This window comes from Bactrocera dorsalis, chromosome 3, assembly GCF_023373825.1.
Source record: "Bactrocera dorsalis isolate Fly_Bdor chromosome 3, ASM2337382v1, whole genome shotgun sequence".
NCBI classification, from domain to species: Eukaryota; Metazoa; Arthropoda; class Insecta; order Diptera; family Tephritidae; genus Bactrocera; species Bactrocera dorsalis.
In genome coordinates this window covers 67,548,137-67,573,277 of record NC_064305.1, presented here as the reverse complement: position 1 = coordinate 67,573,277, position 25,141 = coordinate 67,548,137, and the positions used below count along the sequence as shown (strand labels likewise).

The 25,141-nt window shown below is 35.3% G+C and overlaps 1 protein-coding gene across 3 annotated transcripts in view; it reads right to left on the bottom strand.

Annotated features, from left to right (window-relative positions):
• LOC105228938 (aquaporin AQPAn.G) overlaps positions 1-22,014 on the bottom strand; it is a 59,595-nt gene extending 37,581 nt beyond the window's left edge. The window contains exon 1 of one of the 3 annotated variants that reach the window (XM_049451820.1): positions 21,953-22,014. In XM_049451820.1, coding sequence (XP_049307777.1) covers positions 21,953-21,999 — 47 coding nt within the window. In that variant the 5' untranslated portion in view covers positions 22,000-22,014. Of the gene's footprint in view, positions 1-8,161; positions 8,843-17,578; positions 17,632-21,952 lie in introns of those variants that run through there. The other 2 variants (XM_049451821.1, XM_049451822.1) reach the window with 2 other exon arrangements.
• Positions 22,015-25,141: the final 3,127 nt, after the last annotated feature.

Here is a 25,141-nt window from a genome sequence, read left to right as displayed (position 1 = left end):
GCCGAGTGGTGAATGAGCTGGTGTTTTAGTAGCAGCAACTAAAGCAACAACAACAAGAAGCATAACAACGACAACAAATTAAACAGCTCTAATCACTATAAAGCCAAACATACATATATAAATATGTACATATGAACATATGTATGTATATGCATACATACATACACAAATATATAATTATATATGTATGTATGTCTGCACTCGAACTCTGCTGATTTAGAACTCATAGTTGATAAGAACTGCTCTATATACATATGTATGTATGTACAACGATTGCGCTCTTTCCTAATGAGCTCTGAATATTTGGTCATACTACTCTAGTAAACGGTACTCACAAATACAAATACTATGTATTAGCCCAACATGTTTGTATGTATGTATGTACTTGTAGTATAATGAAATAAATTAAAGCGATAAGCAGAGGGAGAACGCATGTTTAATGCAGCGGTTCAGACGATGTCGCCAGTATGCAGATTAAGAGCCTTCATATTATAAACGTAAATATTTATACGTACATACATACATATATACATATACATATGTACATATGTATGTATGTCTGTATGTCGGTTTCACACCGGGTGCGAAGTTCTTATGTTTTTGTGGATTTTGTTGTTTCGTATGCGTTCGAGAGTGTGATAAAGATGACGGCAGAGACACGTCAAAACTTGGACTTATCGTTAACATCAAGCAGATACCACGCTGGGGCAGTTTTAGTTTTGAAATATTTAAATTAAATCTCAAAAGGTAATTGTGTGTGGAAGGGAAGGACCCACTAAAGTGTCCAGTTTTCGATGACTCGTTCGAGCATTTCGACTGGTAACTGGCGAATGACACGCCTGATGTTTTGCTCCAAGGTCTGAATCGAAGCGTGATTAACCGCATAGACTTTAGACTTTACTTATATCTAGAGGAAAAAGTCTAACGATATGATACCACACGATCTTGGTGGTTAATCGATCGGCCCAAAACATGAAATTATCTGTTCACCGATGTGTTCTCTCTATAAATCTATTGATTGATGCGACATTTAGGAAGTAGCGCCGTCAAATTGCCGATTATTATGACGCGATTACGGTCGCCATTGACGGTTACGTTCTCACCGATATCATTTTTGAAGAAATATGGACCGATTATTCCACCGGCTCACAAACCACACCAAACCGTAATTTTTCTGGATGAAATGAAAGGCAGCTTTTGAAGCTCTTCAGGTTGCTCTTCGGCGCAAATGCCGCAATTTTGCTGTTTCACATACTCATAACAAAATGTGGCTTCAATTCTAGCACAAGCTGTATTTTGTACGCTTTCAAGTTAAGGTCTCTTGGCGTAACGAAATGCGCCAAATCGTTCCATAGGTCAGTCCGAATTGCTGCCAACGGCGCCTAATCGACTCTATAACTATACGTGGAAGTCCTCAAGAGGACTCAGAAGAAGGGTCAATTGGGTCCGACAAGACAGCGCAGCCGATTGGAAGTTGCCCCGGCTCACACCTCCTTTCTTGTGAACAGCTACCTAACCAAGGCCGGCATCCCAACGCTTCCGCAGCCGCTCTTTAATCCAGATGTGGCCCAGCCGGACTTTTTTTGTTTCCTTGCCTAAAAAGGCCGAGGAAAGGCAAACATTTTGAGACGACAGAGGGAATCCAAGCAGCTTTCACCTAGGCTTTCAAGGCTATTCCGGATAATGCCTTCCGTGACGCCTTCAAAGCTTTAAAATCGCACTGGCAGCTCTGCATCGAAGCAGAAGGAGTGTATTTTGAAAGTTTTTAAAGAATTGTAATGATTGGTTCAAAAATTTTTTTTTAATCGACTCAATCCTATTACATTCCGGACAAAAAACTTTTATTGTCATATTTAATTCAATAACCTCTCAAATTGATCCAAGTAATAGTTTTGGACATCCTCTTATGGTAGGACTGGATAGCTCCAAGTTGCTTTGCAATCACAGTCAATGACCTTCTGGTTAGGTAGACTCTACTCTGGTGAGAACGAAGGTTTTTTTAGTTTGTTTGCGGTGATTCTCATTAAAAATATAGCAGATCCCCAGGACTTCGGAGCACAGTGGAACTCTTAATATAAATGTGTCACTACCACGATTATCGTAGACGGGAAGTTAAGGAGTCAGAGAAGCGGGTTTATTCACGAAAAGTTATTATCTACAAGTAGCAACAAAATAAAGGCGACAGGTTTACTCATACTCGATCAAGAGCATGGAAAGAGCATTTCGGCTAAAGCCTGGAGAGTTCTCAAATAGTTTTGTATAAAACAATGAAATATTGAACTACTTCTTCGCTTAGTCAGATTTTAAGAAACTGCCCGAAGCAAAAAATTTCGTCGCTTTATGAAATTTTAAATGCCGTTCGCTATTTTATCTTTTATAGCAAAGCCACATGCTTTATCAGAAGTCAATATCAAGCTATATATATTAATAATAAATTAAAATTTTATGCGCAGGGGATCAATCAATTTTTGCTATCAGTCAAATTTTAAATTAGAACAAGTAAGGAAGAGCCAACTTCGGGTGCAACGATCATTTCAAACTCTTGTAACTTGCGAAGCTCAAAACCAGGAAAAATTCTTTTCGAATTTCAGTTGTACATCTGAAAGGAGAACCAACATTTTCGGTAAAAAATTCGCAATCGAAACGAATTTTCACATATTCAGTATCTGGGAGTTTAATAGTTTTGGTTCGGTTTGGACAATTTTGGACCATAAGGTGGCACACCTCAAAGACGCGATTTGTGAAAAGTTCGCTTTCAATTTGTATTCTAGAAAGTGAAGTGGAATTTAAAATTATGTTACAAGGAAGTAGGCGTGGTTGTAGTCCGAATTTCATTTGCACACCGTAATGTAGGAATGTCAGGATAATATTTCCTATATGTTGTTCTATCGATAGAACAGACGGTATGAACATGATGGGAATACTAACTTGTTACTGTCTGGTGGCGACTTACGCTCGCATCATGGCTCTGGCAGATCGGGAGGACTGAGGATATGTCAAGAGCAGGGCACTAGGGGAACAACGGAGCATCTCTTATGCAGTTGTCCTACATTGGCAAGGCTACGCTATAAGCATCTGGGTTCCCCGCAGTATGATACACTGGAAGAGGTATCGATAGTGAAGTCGCAAAGTTTGTTAAAATTCGCGTCAAACGCAGGCATTCCTAACGATGATTACTCCTCTTGGACTTAGCAAGTGAACTCCATCTGGTATCGCAAAGTACAAAACTGGTCTATGCGTGGTATATTGGCCTACCAGATTAACCTAACCTAATATTGCCAACGAATTTGTTCGAAAACAGTAGACTAGGTCTCGAGATATGGGTTTTAATCTAAATGTAGGCGGTGCCAAATTTGACACCGATTCCTCTAAAGCTCTTTCATGCCAACTCTGCTGAATCATTTTATGTCTTTGTACTCGTCCTCGTTTTTATCAAGTTTCATCTAAATATCTTACTTTTTACTGAAGTTACAGCTTGCATGGACATTCAGACGGACAAACGGAAATACAGACAGTCATTTGGAATTCAACTTGTATAATCAGTAGCAACATGTTGCAAGAGTATAAAAATTAGAATTATGGGTCAGAATTGGCCTAAGATAAGCATAGCAGCAGTTAAATTTAGCACAGAGGAGTAAGAAATAAATATGTGTGTACAAAAGAGCTATGTATATGTATATGACAATTTTGATAAATATAGCTTACATATAAGAGATTTCAATTTTGAAAGGAAGGTTTCTGAAGAAGTGCTATTTTTAAGTATGTAGACAGATAACCTTATTAATATAGAAAATTAACGTTGAATATAATATAGAAAAAATATTTGCAAATTAAAATTCGATGAAGTATTTGTTAATGTTCATCAAAAAGTGTAAATACTTCAACTAGAGTGTAGGATGTTTATTTCAGATTTGAATTTGATAATATAAAACATCTGGTCTTGAAGAGCCTTACAAAGTCATAACTATAAATAAATAAATATAACGGGTTATCCAAGTAGAGATACTTTTTTAGAAGGTTTTTTTTAACAGATCACGCCTAGGTTATGTCAAGCTGTCATGTTGTTTTTATTTGGTATTTCATCATGGAAAGACTTACGCCTAAACAACAGTTACAAATCGTTCAACTTTATTACGAAAATTCATATTCTGTGAATAATATGTTTCAAGCGCTTCGCTCTACTTATGGTCAACATAATCGGCATACTGTGTATACTATTTGCAACAACATCACCCATCTTGGGACGCAGCATTCAATATTGGCTAATATTCGACCGAATAGACCACGTCCAGTAGCAGTGAAGAAAATATAGCAGACGTAGCTGAGACTGTACACGTGGCAGATGAGACAGACCGTGGAGAGTCGGTTTGGCGCGGTCCGCATCAACTCGGAATGACGTATGGAACGACTTGGCACATTCTACGTCGAGATCTTAAATTGAAAACGTACAAAATGCAGCTGAAGCCGCTCGACCTTCCCAAGCAACATCGCTTCGCTCTAAGGGCTCTTGAAATGTTTCAAGAATATCTGACGTATTCGAGCCAAATTTTGTTCCGTGGGTAAGTAAACAGCAAAATTTCCGCATTTGGAATGATGGGCAACCTGAAGAGATTCAAGAGCTTCCATTTCATCCAGAAAAAACAACGGATTGGTGTGGTTTGTGGGCCAGTGGAACCATCGGGCCATTTTTCTGCAACAATATCGCCGGTGAGATCGTAACCGTCAATGGCGATCGTTATCGCGCTAATGATAACCGACTATTTGATGTCTGAAATTGGAGGTCGTAATCTGGGCGACATTTGGTTTCAACAAGACGACGACATTTCCCACACATCGCATCAATTATTGGATTTGTTGAGAGAACACTTCGGTTAGCCGATAATTTCACGTTTTGGGCCGGTCGGTTGGTTGGATCGTTAAACTTTTTCCTGTGGGGATATGTAAAGTCTAAAGTCTATGCGGGCAATCCCGCTTCGATTCAGGCCTTGGAGCAAAACATCACGCGTATCATGCGCCAGTTACCAGTCGAAATTTTCGAACGAGTCATCGAAAATTGGACTAAATGGATGGAACATCTGAAACGTAACCGCTGCCAACATTTGAAAAAGATTATTTTCCAAAAATAAATTCCATCCATTAACAGACTGTAAATGAAAAGCATGTAAATGAACAGTATGTGATCGAACAGTATACAAGAGAACAGCATGCAAGTGAACAGCATCACTGTAACGGAAAGCCAACTGCTTTAGAATAATGCATACCGTTTAAAAACTTGACTTGTACCAGTTAAAATGGTAACTAGTGGTAAAGTAACCATTACTGCACATTGAATTGAAATTAACTTTTGGTCGATTTATATTTTATAAGCCCATCATTAAATACATGTCTAAGGTCACTACATAAAAAGAATGCCAAAGAATGTTACAATATGTATGTATATAATATTTTTGTTAAAAATATTGTTCAACAGCTTTCGAGCTTTCAGAAATATGTAAGCTCATTACTTCCTGTATAAATACTACCCATCTACGTTAACGTATCCGAAAGCGGCAACTACTGAGAGCAAACACTTGAAGAGATCGAGAGAGAGAGACACACAAAATAAGTTGAAATTTCAAGCTCTTTAATTTACTGGTATTTTGCAAATCGACTAAAAATAGGAATGGGTTAGTGTACTTTTAAACTTGAGAATCCTTGCTGACTTTCATGTAGCTTACAGGAAATTTTCATATAATTATATTATTTTTATATTTAATCTAAATCGGATCATTCTAACTAAACATTCCAGTTCAACCTATGCCACTGCATCGTGGAAACTTCGCCTGGCGGTTTCTTTTTGGCTCGCACACCTGCCATGGATTTTTGGATTAGACGAAGTCCTTTGGAGAAGATGTGCATTAAGTTAAGTTACTAAGTTAAAAGGGAGTCGAGGAGTTGGAGTCTTCTATCGGGAACTCTTCATCAACACTAGTTTCAGACTGCCAGAGCACCGTAGCGTATTTCAAGCGAAGGTGGCTGCCATCAAGGTAGCAGTAGATGTGATGTAGAGCGAGGCTATATTGGCGTTGAGCTCTAAATTTGTTAACGAGTGCATGACCTCATTAGCAACAGCTTCAAGTCGTTTCAGTTAAGACTTGTACGGATGGATACCCATTCACAGCGGAATCACCGAGTGGAGTTCCATTTTATCCGATTGAAAGCAAGTCGGTTGTCCGCTGTTCTCTTGAGCTCTAACATTGAACCTACGGAATGCCAGTGGGCTTAACAGACGCTGGTAAACAACCAGAACTTGTGCGACGGCGAGATCCTTCTGACTCAAAGTGGACCGTAAGAGCTCCTCCAAACTACTTGTACTTAGCAAAGTTTAATAGGTATACACGTATACATATAAAACTTTATGGAGGAAGACGTGCTGGAATCATCTTGTTACTTTCTGGTCTATTGCCCGGCTTTTGCCAAAGTGAAAATAAAATATATCGGTAGACATATGTTTCGAGAACCTAACGAAGTGGCTGAGATTGATATTAATCAATTTAATAAATTTGTAATAAACTCAAAACGAATAATTGATCTATGAGTTGATGCACTTTAAGAAAATCTTGGATAACATAAAAGACAAATATTTGGCTAAGTGAGGTCCATTCAGTTTGGACGAACGTTTTTTTCCGTATGGGACTTCTACGGGTACCCAGTGACCGCGGAATCGCCGAGTGGAGTTAAATTTCATCCGATTGGAAGCAAGTCGGTTGTCCGATGTCCTCTTGAGCTCTAACATTGAACCTACGGAATGCCAGTGGGCTTGACAGGTGCTAAAACGATTCATTGACTACGAGTTGAAGCACTTTAAGGAGTTTTTGGGTAACACAAAGGACAAATATTTGTGATATATATGCATTGATTTTTTATGAAATCAATGACCTAACCAAACTTATCATACTATACAAAGCAACGCTATAATTTCCGAAGAAATTATTCAAATCGCTGCCTTTCAAACTGATCAATCAAAATCAAGTTAAAAATTTTTAAGATAGTTTTGCACCCTTTATCATATGCACCTGGTTTTATAACTTCGATGCAGCCGACATTAACTATTTATCTTGTTTTTTATATTTTTATTGACTCCGAATTAATTAGAATTCAAATGTGTGTGCATAACTGATTATCTGAATTAATTAATTCAAATTAAGTAATAAAGTATTTTAGTATTTTATAGTCTGTAATAGCTTCACAGCGAAATAAGTGACTCTTAGACTTCATTTTTTATTTCCATTATTTTTAATATAATTTTTTATGTAATCTTTTTATCAAGTAATATATCTTAAATTATCTTTTGCCTTTCTTAAATCAACTAAGAAAGTATTAATATCGAAGAATTATACTTCGCCGTTTTTATTATTTTATTTATTATTATCATTAGTGACAACAACACTGTAACTAAAATAGTTGCCTGAATCAGTAATTTAAAGCTTTGAAATTGTATATATTAATTAATTTATTCATACACACATATATTTCTCACGATTAATGACAATTATATGCTTGTCTGTAAACATACATATACAGACTTACATATATTAGGGTGGAATATTTTTTTTGCGCATAACTTCCACTTCCAACTACTTAAAAAATATATATTCATAGATTTTGTAGGAAGTTGAATGCTCTATAAAAAACGCATTTTGAGATTTTTTCGTAAAAGTGTCTAGGTATCCATTTTTCAGGGTGCAAAAAAAATTTCCTCTTTTTGACACACCCTAATGTCTAAATAACACCTGAAGTCTTTCCTAGAGGTTTGTGGGAATCTATTTTTCAGAGTAAAAGTCGAAAAAATTTCATTCTTTTTGACACACCCTAACGTCTATGTTACTGCACTACAAAAATTATTTTTTATTTTTTCAAGTAGTTGGAGAGACCTTCTTTGAGGTGTCTAGGAACCCCGTTTTTCAGAGTACCAAGCGAACCAAATAATATTTCTTTAGAGGTGTCTAGGAACCCATTTTTCGGAACCCTCTTTTTGACGCACCCTAATGTCTAAATAACAGCTGATTTATTTTTTAGAAGTATCTAGGAACCCATTTTTGAGAATACCAAGCGAAGAAAGAAAAAAACCCTTTATAACATACCCTTATGTCCACATCAGAGTATATAGGGCTCAACTTACATTGTGTCAGTAAAAAATTTATCCGTGATTTCGATGTTCCGGCTGCCTTGGAGTTGTCGTTATATTCGATTTATTTATTTTTTTTGTTATTTTTTTTTTATTTCCGGTTCACACTGCCCTTTGATTCGTTTAAAATTTTAATAATAATTTAATGAGAACACATTAATTTTTACATTAAATTATACTTTCAAATAGACCTGGCGGGAAAAAAGTACACTACAAAGTTATACCGGAACGTAGATAACTGTATGTTGGCAAGTTTGTAACTAACACACTACGCAACTGTCATTTTTTTTTTTTTGTAACTGCACAGTTATTAACTAAATTATGAACCTATTTTGGTACAATCAAACTCATTAAACATAAATCGGCTATTCTTTGTGCGATATTTTCGATGTGAGTGTTATTTTTGGGCGCATTTACACTTGTGAGATTCGTTTTTTTATTGTTGTTATTTTTTATGATGTGTCGTTGTGCACTTTACTTATGATAAAATAAGCGGGAAACACTTTTGAGGGCAGATAAAACACAACTCGAATACAAAAAAGTTATAGAACAAGTTTATAATGCATACGATTATTTAGACATAAATTTCTGCGTAGGTAAAAATAATTAATAATTTCGTATTTATGGATTCTCGATTCGATCTGCGTTCGCACTGTGCGGATTTGTTGCACTTCATTCGCTTGTTTGCTTTGTATTGACAACAAAAATCTTCAACAACTTGTTTATCATAGCACTGCTATAGCAGAGAACACAGCGCTGCACACTAGCAGCAGCAGCAAAAAGCGACAGCTCCCGGGAGCTCCACTGCTAATGTACAGCTTTGCGCTCCATTAACAGACTGTCAATGAAAAGCATGTAAGTGAACAGTATGTGACCGACCAGTATGTAAGAGAACAGCACGTAAGCGCACAGCATCACTGTTACGGAAAGCCAACTGCTTTAGAATAATGCATACCGTTTAACAACCGGACTTGTACTAGTCAAAATGGTAACTAGTGGTAAAGTAACCATTACTGCACATTGAATTGAAATTAATTTTTGGTCGATTTATATTTTATAAGCCCATCATTAGATGTCTAAGGTCACTACATAAAAAGAAAGTTTTCCTCGACCGATAAGAACAAGCAACTGCTTTTGATATGTATTACCGAAGGCTAGATTTTAGAACTTTTTTCACACAAAAAGACACAATTATTTAATGGTATTGGTACAATAGTATAAACTAAAATGAACGCTATCCAAGATATCTCACTCTAGTGATTCTTATACCAATCTTGAGCAGGTCAATTAAAAAGTAAATTAGACATTAATTAACTCAACGTATTTATTGTTTAAATATATTCCATTTAGTTTATAAAATAAGTGCTTGAGAACTATCCATAGGTAATTTTACAACATAAATATATAATACATAAATGATCAACAAGTCGATTTAGCCCAGTCCGTTCATCCATCTGGTCGTCCCTCTGCATATACGCAAACTTGTCCCTCGATTTTTGAGATATCGATCTGAAACTTTAGACGTGTTCTTTTGTCGGAACCGCCAATATTGGACCACTTCAGCATACAGCTGCCACACAAACTGAACGATCGGCATCATGTCTTTGTATGGAAAACTTTTTATTTGAAGAGGTATATTGACGACACCTGGCGTGGCTATATGTCCAAAGTAGCGTTTAAGTCTCCGAAATGTTTTAGATCGGACTACTATAGCATATAGCTGTCATACCAACTTAATGATCGGAATGAATTTCTTCTTCTTTTTTTATGAAGGGTATACTAGCTTCGGTCACGCGAACTTAAAAGGCACCTTTCGGAAAAATTTTGAAAAAAATGGGCATGGACCGTCCCTCTAATGGGTTTAATATGCATATCTCTCAAACTATTCATGCTAAAATAAACAAATTCGCTCAGATTAGGTGCGTAACCCCTACCGGCTCTAAAAACTGCAGATAATGAGGTGGTAATCACGCCCACTCCCCAGATAACGTTACTGTTACAAATTACTGAAAGCGCATTAAATCAATAACTAAATATAGAAATTAAATTTTACCTCACAGATCGTATGAGTGGTCTTTCAAGGAGCCGGGGTCCAAATTGGACAATGAATGTGGCACTGCCCTCCTTTAGATGAAATCACGAATCTTGGGACTTACTAAGAAAACAATTTTTTTTTTATTTTTTTTTTATTTTAAATAATTTTTTTGGATTTTTTATTTTATTATAATTTGTCATGTTTAAATTTATTAATTTCAATTTCAATATTTTCCAAATAATTACATTTTTTTTTCAAATAGTTTTAATAAATGCAAATTTTTTTTTAAATTTCAGTTATTATTTTTAAATTATAAAAAATTATATTTTTGTAATAATATATTTTTCTACTAACACTACAAACGATATATAGATAATATTGAAACATTTTGTAGTAATTTTTAAACTAATCACCGCATTTTTCCTAGAAAATATCGCTATATACATATGTACATATGTTTACATAGTATGAACAATGTAACAGAGTTAAGTGTTACATTCAAGTAGAGGCTGAGTAAACGTATAAATTAATAAGTTACTACTACTTTGTACATAAACACAATTAATTTCAAGTTTTCTTTGTTTACCACAAGCATATTTACTCGCTCAGCTGCTAAATGCTACTCTTAGCTCCGGTGTTATTTGCATTTTAACTAGATAGTCGTAACAATCCCTCATTTAACATACGCTCATTTAACATTATCCCGCAATAAGCGATGCTGTTGTTTAACACAACAGAAAAGTGGTTGCAGTGGCTGTTAAATGAGCAACATTTTTTAACACTGTGAACGTTATTTAACATAACTGATTTGTGTCAATTAACAAAAACATTTGATAGAAATGTTTAAATTCACTCACTCAGAAAATATATTTTTTTTAGAATAGTTATTTTTTCATATTTTTTCCCTTATGGAATGTCATGTATTTATGCGATTTAGGCCCATGAAATTCATTTGAGCGCAAAACCGCAAGTATATGACCCCATTAAATTAGTTATTTTGAAAATTTGCGATTTTGCTTATCACGGAATGTGTTCTATATTTAAGTAATTAGATACCCACAACTGTAAGCGGAAAACCACAAGCTAGAACACTAGAAGCTAACGACCTCCCAATTATTAATGAGCGGAAGTAGCGTTCGTTTGCTAAAAAATCAAATAACGAAGCAAAATGCAAGCCGAATACAGTTTTTTGAAATCTATACAGACGTTAGATCCCGATAAGTATAAATAGGTCGTGTTCACTTGGTTCACTTGCTAAGTCCAAGAGGAGTAGTCATCGTTTAGGATACCTGCTCTTGATGCGAGTTTTAAAAGACTCTGCGGCTACACTATCAATACCTCCAGGGTATCATACTGTGGGCACCCAAGATACTTACAACGTAGTCTTGGCAATGCAGGACAAGTGCACAAGAGAAGCTCCATTGTTTACCTGGTGCCCTGCTCTAAGCATTTCTTGCAGTCTTCTCGTCAGCCCCATGAATGTAATTGTAGAAAATTACGGTTGATATTAGGGCTGATAACTTCCATATACATTTTAAAATTTTAGGCTCAGGAGCTTTTTTTCGAACAATTTTATCCCCACGGCACAATATACCAATTGTCCAAGTTATACCTCATATTAATGTCAACTATTTACCAAAATTCATTATAGAGACTCTCCTTTCACTGTACATACGAGTTGAAAGCATTACCATCCGAGGAAAGTCTGTCGAAACTAGAAGAGGAGTTAGACGTGGGAAGAGTTGTACTGCTTTTGAAAAACATCCATCATCTCGAATACCAAGTTTCACTGGATGACAATTATGGGTAAGATTCCAAAGATTCAATACAATTAAGATTGATTTTTTATAGACATTCGAGGGCGTTCCGATAACGACTTAGCCTCAGCAAACTGCAAGAGAAATTTGCAATGCTGTGGTACAATGTCGTAGACGATTACTGATAAAATTTTCCGAATCGGACGCATAATTTGGTTTTAACTGCGAGTGGACGACATTATGTCCTTGAATTTTAGCAAATTGGTCGGTTGGATTCTCAGCTTTGGTATGGAATTAAAGAGTGCTTAGCGACCGTCCCAATTTGATTTAGGGTTTGAGTTTCAACGTCGGTTTTTGATGACCCATACTCATAATACCACATAACTGACAAAAGTTCTCGATGTTGAATTGGTAGACCGCCGGTTGAAGGTAGCTGAGATAGTATAAAGATCTAAAATGACTGCGTGGGTTATATCCTGTATGAAATATTGAGCATAAGAAAGCTGTCGGCGAGATAGTTTTATGGTGGTGCTGATTCGACTGACACTAAATTATGGAAAAAAACCCCTTGACAAACACTGAATCAAACCTCTTTTGTAACCACGGCCACATCAGTAAAATCAGGCTACGAACTAATCCACCGTATTCTCCAGTTTTTACTTTGAACGACCTTTTTTTTATTGCAAAACATTGTCGGAGGTATACTTTGAAGACCAAGATCTCCAAAAACATACTTTTCAGACGAGTTAAAGAAGTTGGAGAATCGTCAAGTATATTGAGCTATATTTCACTCTGTTGTGAAATAAACACTGATTTTTCGAAACTCTTCGTGTTTCTTTTGTGGGCTAAATATCAATCGACCACAACATCTCTGGGAGTCTGGGTAGTGAACTAGAGGGACAAACAGTCGTCGCACTTGCGACTTGGCTCAGCCTCGAAATACAACGCGGAAGGAAGCGGAAAACCTCCACTTCGTTGGGAAAACCAGGTGGAGAGGGACCTAGCTACACTTGAAGTTTCCAATTGGCGGCAAACAACGAAAAGGAAGAACGACTGCCGCGCTGTTGTAAACTCGGCTATAACCGCGTAAGCGGTGTCTACGCCAATAAAGAAAAAGAAAAAGGCTAAATAATTATTGGACCCTCCTCGTATATGCCATTCCGCGTCAATCAAAAAAATGTACATTTCGTTGAAAAAGCTCTTCATTTTTTATGCGAAACCGGCTCTTCATTTCTAAGCACGATTTGCATAATTTAGCTGTTTATTTATTTACTCACTCATTGAGGTTTTGTTTACATACATACACCATCGCTGCACACTTAAATATGCATGAGGTTGATGGAAATTTTGCAGACATGTCTGTTGACCAATGAGTTAAATATCAAGTGTTGTGTGAGTATGAGGGTACGAGTACGAGTATAATTTACGAATCGAACAAACACTGCAACAGCAATTTGAAGACGAGCAGCTTATTTGAGCAACAGTGAAAAACAAAATCAAAATAAATACATAAATATGTATGTTTGAACCAAAGAAAAATGATTATCTTGGTATTAGACATGTTTTACTAGATCTTCATTTGTTTTTTTTTTTTTATTGTTGCCGATGTCTCATTTTCAAATCATGTGACTTTAGAAGTGATATCCCAGTAAACGTAGCGATTGTATTTTATTAAATAATATAATTTTAAGATTTTAACGGTTTACTGGTTAGGTCAACTCGGCACGATTAAGTATTCTTACTCGTATAGTATAAGAGGTTTTTCATTTCAAACATACTACACGGTCGGAGGCTTACCAACTTTTATGAGTAAAACTTTTTTACTCTGATACTGCACAGCCTCTGTTCTCAGAAATAATATCTCCCGAATGAAGATTACGTTTTCTAATAGTATCGCGGTAGAATCAAATATGGTCGGTTTATAAAACCTGCGAGGCGTACGAGATATAGAAGCAATCAGAAGTTTATGATCAAATCAACATAGATCTCTTGAAAACATATCTCACTTCGATTGCCCCCTGATAACTTAGACCACTGCGCCAAGGAACCTACTCTTAGCCGTATCTTTTCCGCGCACATACTTCGAGAGATAAATATGTGGGTGGGACAGAGTCGCTGGAGAAGTATAAGGGAAGATTGTAGGGGGAGCCTTCTATCGGCAGCTCTCATTCAACTTTTAGTTGAGACTGCCAGACCACTGCAATGTCTTTCGATCAGAACTGATAGTCACCAAGGTAGAGAAGGATGTAAGTATTTCTCCGAAGTGCTGCCTCTTTTAGGGTGGTATGCATCCATTCCGAAAACAAAGCTGCTACACAGGCCTTAAGATCGCTGACTGTGAACTCAAAGCTAGTCAAGGAATTCCTGACCTCACTAGCAGTAACATTAAGCTACATCTTTATTATACTTTTCTGTCTGTCAGGCCACTGTGAAATCGTTGGAAATCGTAAACACGATGAGCTTGCCAGAAAATGCACATGTAAACAATTTCCATCAGGATGGAACGAGGAGGCGTTCTACAGTCTTCTTGCATTCTCGCGAGCTCAGCAGCCGTTGATCAACAACCAGCACTCGTGCGGCCTTCTGAAAATTATAGCATAAGTTCTTGGCTTCATAAGGTGGGATCTATAGATATCCAGAAACCGCAAATGACATTAATTGAAAACTTAGAGGACCAAACTAGTTTTCAAAACACTGACCATTCTCAATCTTTACTGGGTACACTTAATTTTATACCGGCATAGTACTTACATGTCACTGTGCCCTTTAACTTGACACATTATAACGTTAAGCTTTCAAAGCTCTCGGCTTGCGCTTGAATTTAAGTACATAGCGCTTTTGTTTGCTTAACAGGTGCGATCGTGAACAGTGGGCTGTTTTATTATGAAAATGAAACAATAATTACCTGGTAATTTGTACAACTGAACCAAACAGTAAATATTTGTTTTAGAATGAAACGCAAATATGGGTTTCCATTCATAGTTGCAAATTGTTCAATAGTTATTTTGAGTGGCTGATTACGAGCATTGTAGGCGGCAAAGTTCGACGAGTGCTTCGTTTTAGTTTTCCAACGTAATTAGTTACAAAGATACATTAACTAATGACAATTGAGCTTAAATTTCAATTTGCTGTTTTTGTCACTCGAGTAATACGAAAGCAGTTGAGTTAGGCAGGGACCACTGCCACTTCCACAAAACGACAGTGTAAAAATGGATGAAATCGGATGATAACCCCGCTGAAACCCCATATAACGGTGCTGTTAAAAACTACTTAAATCGCAATTAATCAATAACTAAATATGAAAGAGACATTCAATTTTACCTGCGAGATGGTATGAGAGGGCTTTAATGGAGCCGGAATATGTTGACTACAGTATGTATAGTTAACTTTTGATCGAAAATATCGGTCAATGTGTGAGATATATAATTGAAATGCAGAGAGAATGCTTTCCTGACAATGGTAGGTCAGTGTGTTACAAGTGGATTGAATAGGTTCAATACTTCCTTTAGCCCCCATATACCTAATATTGAGATTTTCGAACTTTATACCGCATTTATCGGTCAATATGTGCGTTATATTAACAAAATTGTGTTTTTTTTTCTTATAACGGTGCATATTTGTGCTTACAATTAATAAAATTGCGTGAAAACTCATATAACTAACAAGCCTTGTGTACTTGAAGTAGTATTTCCCTGCCTTTAATACTTGAAAGTTGCAAGAGTATAAAATATTCGCTTATACCCGAACTTAGCTCTTTCTTACTTGTCATTATAAGATATTTCATTAATTCATATAGTGAAAAATTAGGTTATGTTAAGAGAAGAAAAGAATTTTCACCAAAAATTCCTAAGTGGAGAACTCACTGGCAATTAGTAGTGATAATGGTTTAGTTAGGTAAAGAGGTCGATCCTGACAGGGGCCTGCATAGCTTAGAACATCGGTCCATTTTATAAGCTAAAAAACTCCTATATAATAGATCTGAGACCCATACGAATCGACGAAGTGCTTTGAGGCATTTTTTAGGCAGCCAATGTCAGTTCTTGGTTCGCCGAAGGTAAGCCTGCCGAGATGTTTCATTACAAAACTTACAAATGCTGAATAAGGGGAGAAAAAAGTGACTGGATGTTACCAACTCATCCTCTTTCATACAACTTTGACAACTTTCGTCCGTCAAGATTTTTAGCCTTACGACATGAATGTCTATTGGGCAATGTCCAGTAAGTATCCCTACGCTTGTGGTATAATGGACTTTGCTAAAGGCTAAGGCCTAGTAATTCAGAAAACCTCTTGCGTTCAACTTTAGCCTAAAATGTTTATTTAGTCGCAGCAGGAGGTCATCAACCAGCGCCTGCTGAGGTCGCACAAGATCCATTGGTACAGTGTTAGAATATAAGATGCCAGTGGGGATCCAACCCGGTCCAATACCGATGTAAGCGTGGCCACTGTGGCTAGCTAGTGAAGTTTGGAATAGGCAGCGATTCTGCTATGACGAGGCACTTAAGGCTATTTCTAGTGAAAATAGTCCTTTAATAGCTTTCAGACCACAGTTAACGAGCTCAGCGTCGGTATTGCCGCTCTGCTGTCAGTGTGAATGTGCCTCTCTGAAAAAGGCTGCTCTTGGTAGCAGTATATTTATCGCCAACTTAATAGTAGCCACTTCCGTTTGAAAAACACTACAGTGGTCCGATAGCCTAAAGCTCAGATTGACGGAGAGCTCCTTACAGAAAACTCCACCTCCAACCTTCCCTCCACATATCCCTCGTCGATATATGAGAACCTAAAGAGCCGCCTGCGAGGCAGTTTGAGGAGCAGAGAATTTCGGTGTATTCCTTTTCGGACCCCTTTATACACGCAGCTTCCCTCAGCCTTAGAGCACACTTCGCAGCAATACACCTGCCACCATACGGATGCTATGTGAAAAGTGAGATTAGTTAGTGTAGTCCGAATGCACCATAGAACATATTGGCTTGACTACTGTTTAATAGAGCCAAATCACCACCTTTTCCCTATAGCTCCTCTACAACAATATAAGGCAGCCGATGCCTTCTTTGATTGATTGATTGATTGAAAGATGAGGAATGCACCGCGACTTTGGGTCTATTGTGCCCTCTCCTAAATCACATAGACTCACTTAGCCCCAGCGCATTAATGAAGTCCAATAGACTACCGGGTGCTAGTGAGGCGATGCGATCCCTATCCGGAAACATGGATCCAAGGGCCTTAATCCTGCATCTACAGACTGCTGTGCAGTCGATCAGCAGGTGCTCCAGGGTTTCAGACTCCCTATCGCAGAACCGGTAGTTAGCGCAAGAGTATAGGCCTATGTTGTACAGATGCCTATTCAGTTTGCAAGCGGCCAGTATACCATGCGACCAGTAGCCTGAGTTTGTTCCTGGAGAGGTTTATTACAATTTTGAACCTACTCAAGTTATATCCTCCAATTAGCCACTTGGCATGTCTCATGCCTTCCTTACTCTCTCATCAATGTTTGGTCACTATGAAAGATTTCTATCAAGGATGAGCAAGAGGTTAAAGATGCGAGCCTCCAAATGAAGAGAGTGATAATGGAAGTATCTATAAACACACTCGTATATAACTAGTAAATGTTTATATATTCACCTGATTTCTGACATATCCGAAATATTGTCATCGGTCATTTTTAAACAGTTTTGAAAGCACTGGTTAGTAATTGAATAACTTTTTCCCACAGTTAATACCAAACAGTCTGAAACTGAAAACACAACTTACAACTATTGCAATAATTGACAACCTATTTATTTTGAGCAAAACCCATAACGTCTGACGCTATTAATATACGAAGTGTATATGTGTGTTCGTAGAGTACGCGCAATTAGGTTGCAATTAGTGAAGAAGCTAACGAAGCTGCTATCAATTCTATACAGACATACATATGCAAATATTTACCAAATTTTATAAATCAATTAAGCTTTTTTGATTACGCCGCCTGCCATTAAAATGACACATAAAAGTTAAGCATATGTAATTTATTGTGGGAAACCTACACGAGAGACTCTTCCGGTTTGTGGAGCAGCATTTGAAAAAAAACGCTGAGTTAAAGTAATTATTTATTTTCTCACATTGTAGATAAATTAAATTTTTATTTCAAATAGCTCATAAATCAAAGGTTTTAATTAATTAGATCAAAAGTATGTTCTATAAAATTAAATGCTTTTCAATTCCCATGGAAAACAAAGGTGTAAATAAGCAGGAATTATTTCATGTGAGATTCGGGTTTATTGAAAGCATTAAGCAGTATTTAGCCAAATTATCTAAATATGATAAAATATTGTTAAACTAAATTTTCTAATATAAAATATTGGAAAATAGTACATTCTTTTTCCACAAACTCGAGTTTAAGACCTTCTGTTGATCAATAGTGACCAAGTTTCATTAAGGTTTGGTTTAAGTTAGAAAATCTAACCTATTTTTAAAGGGTGATCAATTTCGAGGTTTCCTAGTTTTCTAAAGAAGAAACTCAGAAACTTCAAGTTTAATGGGGAATGTTTATTATCATTCGAAAGAACATTCTTTGGCATTTTTTTTTTGAAGATTATCTGTTTCAAATGTTGGCCTCTAAGATGGTCCATCCGTTGAGCTCAATACTCGATAACTCGTTCGAGCATTTCGACTAGTAACTGGCGAATGACACCAGTGATGTTTTGCTCCGAGGCCTGAATTGAAGCGGGATTGTCCGCATAGACTTTAGACTTTACAAATCTCCACAGGATAAAGTCTAACGGTGTGATATCACACGATCTTGGTGGCTAATCGAACGGCCCAAAACGTTCAATTATCTGATCACCGAAGTGTTCTCTCAATAAATCCATTAATTGATGAGATGTGTGGGAGTGGCGCCCGTCTTGTTGAAACCAAATATCGCCGAAATCACAAGCTTCAATTTCAGGTGCCAAATAGTCAGTTACTATGGCGCGATAGCTGTCGCCATTGAATGTTACGTTCTCACCGGTATTGTTTTTAAAAAATATGGATCGATAATTCCACCGGCCCCCAAACCACATCAAACCGTTGTTTTTTCTGGATGAAAAGTAGCCTTGAATCGCTACAGGTTACTCCCAAATGTGGAAATTTTGATGTTTATATAGCCATTGAGCCAGAAATTGGCCTCATCGCTGAACAAAATTTGGATCGAAAACGTCGGATCTTCTTGGAACTTTTTAAGAGCCCATAGAGCGAAGCGATATTGTTTGAGATAATCTAACGGCTTCAGTTCGTGATAAAATATTTCTTTTTGAAAGGGAAAAATATTGTTGATGACGAGTTTTCGAACACAAAAGAGGCTGTCATCGACGAAAACATCAGAAAAGTCCAGAAAATCGTTTTAAACAAACGTATAATGAAATTCTTCGAGATAGCAAGCTCTCTAAAGATATCTACAGAAAAAACGCTACAGTCGGCTAGGCAAGGTAATGGCTTCTGTATTTTGGAATGCGCGTGGAATAATTTTTATTCACTACGTTGAAGGAGAAAGGACCATCGACAGCGGATAGTACATTACATAGCCTTATTACATCGTTTGAAAGAAGTGATGTTTCACGAAGACAATGCATCATGCATTATATCTTACCATCTTATACACTTATTAAGTATATCACTAATAAAAATACAGTAAATCTCCAGTAGGGTTGCCACCAATAAAGACTCAACAATATAAAAATGTAAATTAACCTTTTTTAGTGGCACTTTCGAACAGAAATGTTTTCCAATAGAGTTACCATATTTTTTATATTAATTTACTTGGATTTATATATGCTTATATAAGAACGTGTAAATAGAAAAAATACCGAGAAATAAAAAATATCTTTTAAACAGTATGCAAATATTAATTTATGCGCAACAGAATTACTTTTCTGCGCATCCCATTAACACACCCATTTTACACATTCCATACACGACCCGAGAACATTTAGGAGGAACTAGTATATAATTTATAGCATTAAGCTTAATAGCAGTAATTATTTTTAATTTTGACATAATGACAGAGTATTTTTTAATGAAAACTTATTTAACCTTTCAAAACGCCGATAATTGCATTTACATTGGTTTTTGTTGGTTTAATCACAACAAAGTACAGGAACTTTTCGTGATTGAGCAATTAAAGCAGCATTCTTTTAAACCCACACATATTTTCTCTCAGTGTACTGTATGCAAATAAGTCGCAAATATTTGCATATGTTCTTTGAACAAATGACTTCTGTTCGATTAGCAAACAATTACAAGTTAAACACGACTATCAGAGCATTCCGATAAGATGATATATTACAAATATATCAATTACACATGTGTGTACATATGTATGTACATATGGAAAGACCAGCATTCCATAGCTATTAAGTACGGTTTACAATAAAATATGTCAATATTGAGGAATACATTTTTGTTTTAATAAAGAAAAATAAATAATTTGTAGATTTTGTACCAATTATGTTCACTAAGGGTTAAATTAGAAATTCTGTCTTTCGAAAAGCTTCCAAAGCTTGCTATTAAGTTCGGTTTATAAATAAAATCATCGGTGTTGAGTGGTTTTAATTGAATTGTAATAACGATAAAATATATATTGTCTACATTTTGTATAAATTAAGCATAACAAGGGTTAATTTAAAATGGCTGTATTTCGAAAAGCTTCCAAAGTTTGCTACAAAGCTCGATTTATAATTAATATTGAAGAGTTTAAGTTTAATTTGCATTTATAACCATACCAACCAAACAAGGGCTAATTTAAAACAATTTTTAATCCGAAAAGCTTCCAAAGCTTGCCATAAAGCTCGGTTTATAAACAAAATTATTGACGTTGAGTGGTTTGAATTTAATTCGAATAAAGAGAAAATATATATTGTCTTCATTTTGTATCAATTAAGCATGCCAACGGTTATTGTAAGACTTTTTTTACTTCCAGAAGCTTCGAAAGCTTGGTTTGAAATTCGATTTGTAAATACAATCAACGATATTAAGAATTTTAAGTTTAACTTGCATAAAGATAAAAGAAAGCTTTATAGATTTTATACCGATTCAACATGCCTAGGGTTAATTAAAAGCTTTTTCATCCGAAGATGCTATTAAGCTCCATTTAAAACAAAGTACACAAATATTTAGGGATTTAAGTTTAATTGCAATAAATTACACATAAAAAGCGTTAATTTAAAATGTTTAATTCAAATAACTTCAAAAGCTTGCTATAAAGCTCGATTTATAATCCATATTGAGGAATTTAAGTTTAATTTGCATAAAGAAGAAAAGAAATATCTATAGATTTTATACCAGTTCGACATTCCTAGGGTTAATTAAAAGCTTTTTTTATTCGAAAAGCTTTCTAAGCTTGCTATTAAGCTCGATTCGAAATCAAATTTATCGATATTTACGGGTTTAAATGTAATTTCAATAAAGAGAAATGTATTTTGTAACATTTTTTTATTTAAAACTAAATACAACAAGAGTTAATTTAAAATTTTTAATTCGAAAAGCTTTAAAGCTTGCTATAAAACTCAACAAAATAATCAATATTTAGGGGTTTAACTTTAATTCCAATAAAGACAAAACAGATATTGATTTTGTACCAATTAAGCATACCAAGGGTTAACTTGAAACCTTTGTAATTCTAAAAGCTTCCAAAGTTTTCTTAATATTCTCGATATGTTTACATATCAACCACATAAGAATGCAGATGCCCTTAAATTGCAGAAAAAAACAAACACAATGAACCATTAACATAAAATATAGTTTCACAACTCTTGCTACACCCTGTAATATAAGGGAGTACTGTAAAAGAAATAATGTAAAAAATGCTTGTACTTGGAATGCCCCCTGTGTACAGTTTAAATAAGCGTCATAATTTGTTGTAAAGCAACCACGGTGCCATTAACGGTTTTTTTGTAGTTTAAGAAATGCATAAATAAAACATAAAATATTCAGAATATTCCACATGCAAACAAAGTGAGAAAAAAGCCATAAACTTACCTGTCAAACGCCGTGCGGCACCGGTTCAACGTGTTTTCAAACATCATTTCTGAAATTGCAGCGCTTTTCCAGGTACTGGTACTAATGTGTGCATGTAGTGTGCTCGTGTTGGGTGTGAGTACGAGTAATATGTACGCGTGTGTCTTATGTTTTACGGCGTTGATGATTGCAGGTCGCTTATATTAGATGACTGTATCGAAATTTGCGACTTTTCAAATTGCTGTCGAATAATAATTCGTTTGCTGTTTTGCTTTTTTGTTTAATGCAATTAAATATTTTTAAGTTTATATTTTCATTGTTCAATTTGCAGGAGTGAAAATGAGTTCGCTGCAAAGAAATTCAATTTTAGATTAAACAAATCTATTCAAAAATTTTACTCTTGTAATGTTTATTTAGCAGTTGTTTAAGTAATTTTATTTTTCAAATGTTCATTTTTTTTATTTACTTTTTTATAATTTGAATGCTTTATTACACTTTTATTTTTTTATTGTACACATTCGTAGTCTTATTTACTTTATTTTTACCATTTCTGGCATAATGGCTTTTTCAGCAAAAAAACTTTTCGCTATAGGGTTGAGTGAAATACTCTTATGGTTGAAGGAACGCAATTGCATCCCCAAAAAAATTTCCGTTTGATGTGGATTGTGGTATAGCAGCATCATCTCATCATAACTGTTACTCACTGTAACTGCCTTTCCCATCAATAGCGAGCCTTATAGCACGATGTTGACCGACTATTTTCACCCGAAATTTGATGAAATCGACGTGACGATCGCTATTTCCAACAAGTCGATGCACCGCCTCATGTTTCACGTTTAAACATGGACACATTGCATGCAAACTTTGTCGGCTTTTTAATTTTGAGAAACGACCCAGTCAAATTTATTTTCTCTAGAGATATGTTAAAACAAAGGTCTATGCCAAGCAACCAGCCACGCTCAAAGAGCTCGAAGACAATATTTGGCCCACTACAGAAGAAATGGCCGACAGTTTGTACAAATCACAAAGAACAAAGACATTTTGACCAAATTTGGGCGTTTTATTCGATTTTAACATGACGTCGTGTTTGTTTGTAAACCCTTTATATACGAGATTAGTGTGACAAGCATGAAAGCTCGGGATCAATGCAATCTACGACGAAATTATTCTGTTCGGACGACTATAGCATATGGCTGTCATACAACCTATAGTATAAATATATGTAAATAATCAGCGTGGCGACCTCGGTCAATTTAGCCATATCCGTATGTCTTTCAGTATATACGCAAATTAGTCCCTCGGGTTTTGAGATATCTCTCTGAAATTTTGCACACGCGCTTTTCCCTCCAAAAAGCAGCTAGTTTGTCGGAACCGCCTGTATGGGACCACTGTAGCATATCGCTGTCGTACGAACTGAACGATCGAAATCAAGTTCTTACATGGAAACATTTTTTATTTGACGAGGTACCTTCTTAAAATTTTCCATGGTTAATTGCCCACGGCATTGAAACAATTTTCAAAGAAAATGTTCAGATCAGACCTATTTAGCATATACATATATAACTGCCACACAAACTGACGGATCTAACTCCAGTCCTCGTATAGAAAGCTCTTTAATCCGAAGAGCTATCTTCTCGAAATTTGGCATAGCTAATTGTCCAAAATATCGCTACAATATTCAAATAAAGTCAAAAATCGGACCTATATAGCATACAGCTGCCGTACAAACTGAACCAAACCAAGTTCTTGTATGGGAAGCCTTTTTTTTGACAAGGAATCGTCGCGAAATTTAGCACAGGTTATTATTACAATGTAATTGAATAATATATCAAAAAAGTTTTCAGATCGGACCGAACAAAATCTATTTCTTGTATGGAAACTATTCTATTTGTAAAGGGTATTCTAGCTAAGGTGCAACCGAAGTAAACGATTTTCTTGTTTTTTATTTATTTTATACTGTTTTAGAGTAATCTAAATTGTTGGATTATTTTTTTTTTTACTTTTTATGATACGCCAGTGAAGAAGAAGAATATTATATTTTTCATAATTTTCTGAATATTTTATATTTCTCTTTTTCAAACTTAAATATTTTATTTTTTTTTCACTTTTAATGCCTTTACCTCGAATAAATACTTATATTTTGTTTTATTTTTATAATATATTTTTTGTTTGTTTTTTATTTATTTTTTATGGTTTTAACTTAGTCAAAATTTTTTGTTAATGCATTTTATTTCACAATTATTCTTATTTTTATTTAATTTAAAAAATAATTAATTATTTGAATACTTTCTATTTATTTATCTTTTTAAGCTTAAAATTTATATTTTTTCATCATGATTGTTTTTTACCTCTAATAAATAATTATATTTTGTTTTATTTTTATCATTTTTTATACTTTTTTATTTTTATTATATTTACTATTGTTATTATTTATAATAGTTTGAATATTTTTTATTTATTTATTTTTCAATCTTATTATATTTTGCACTATTATTGTTTTTTACTTCTAATAAATGATTATATTTTGTTTTAATTTTTTTGTATTTTTTTTTAATTTTTATTCACTCCTACCCTCTAATCCTATTTGTACACTTCACTCGTTTGTTATTTTTACAACAGCATCAACAAATCACTGACCGATTCGTTCACAGCACAACCGTTAATTCTGAATGCATATTCATTTCTGCAAAAATGGAGGTAAATAAATGAAAAGCGCGCGCCCAGCGGCCGATTAAGGCATACATATTGACAAACATAAATACGAGTATATACATACATATGTGAATATGAAGCGCCGTATTCGCGCAGTTGGCATTAGATGCCATATCTGGCTGAAATATAACAATAAAAACAACAACAATGCAACAATAATAGTTAAGTAGATAGACTAAGCTATAAATAACAGCAACATGACCATCATAATGTCTAATAAAATTGCTATATTAATTCCCACAGCCAATCCTCACTTCAAAGTCGAACATCGTGCATACACATATAAATTTCTTCGATTCCTAATGTATACATACATATGTACTATGTATGTGCATATGTGCCTCTATACTTGTATGCCAGTAGTATTTTATTAGAGACTAGAGTTGTTCAAGCAACAATTTTTCTATTTTTATTTATATTTAAGCGACACAATGAACACACGACACAAATTCTATTGATTTAATTTCAATTTTTATTTTTTTTTTATAATTTAGTTTT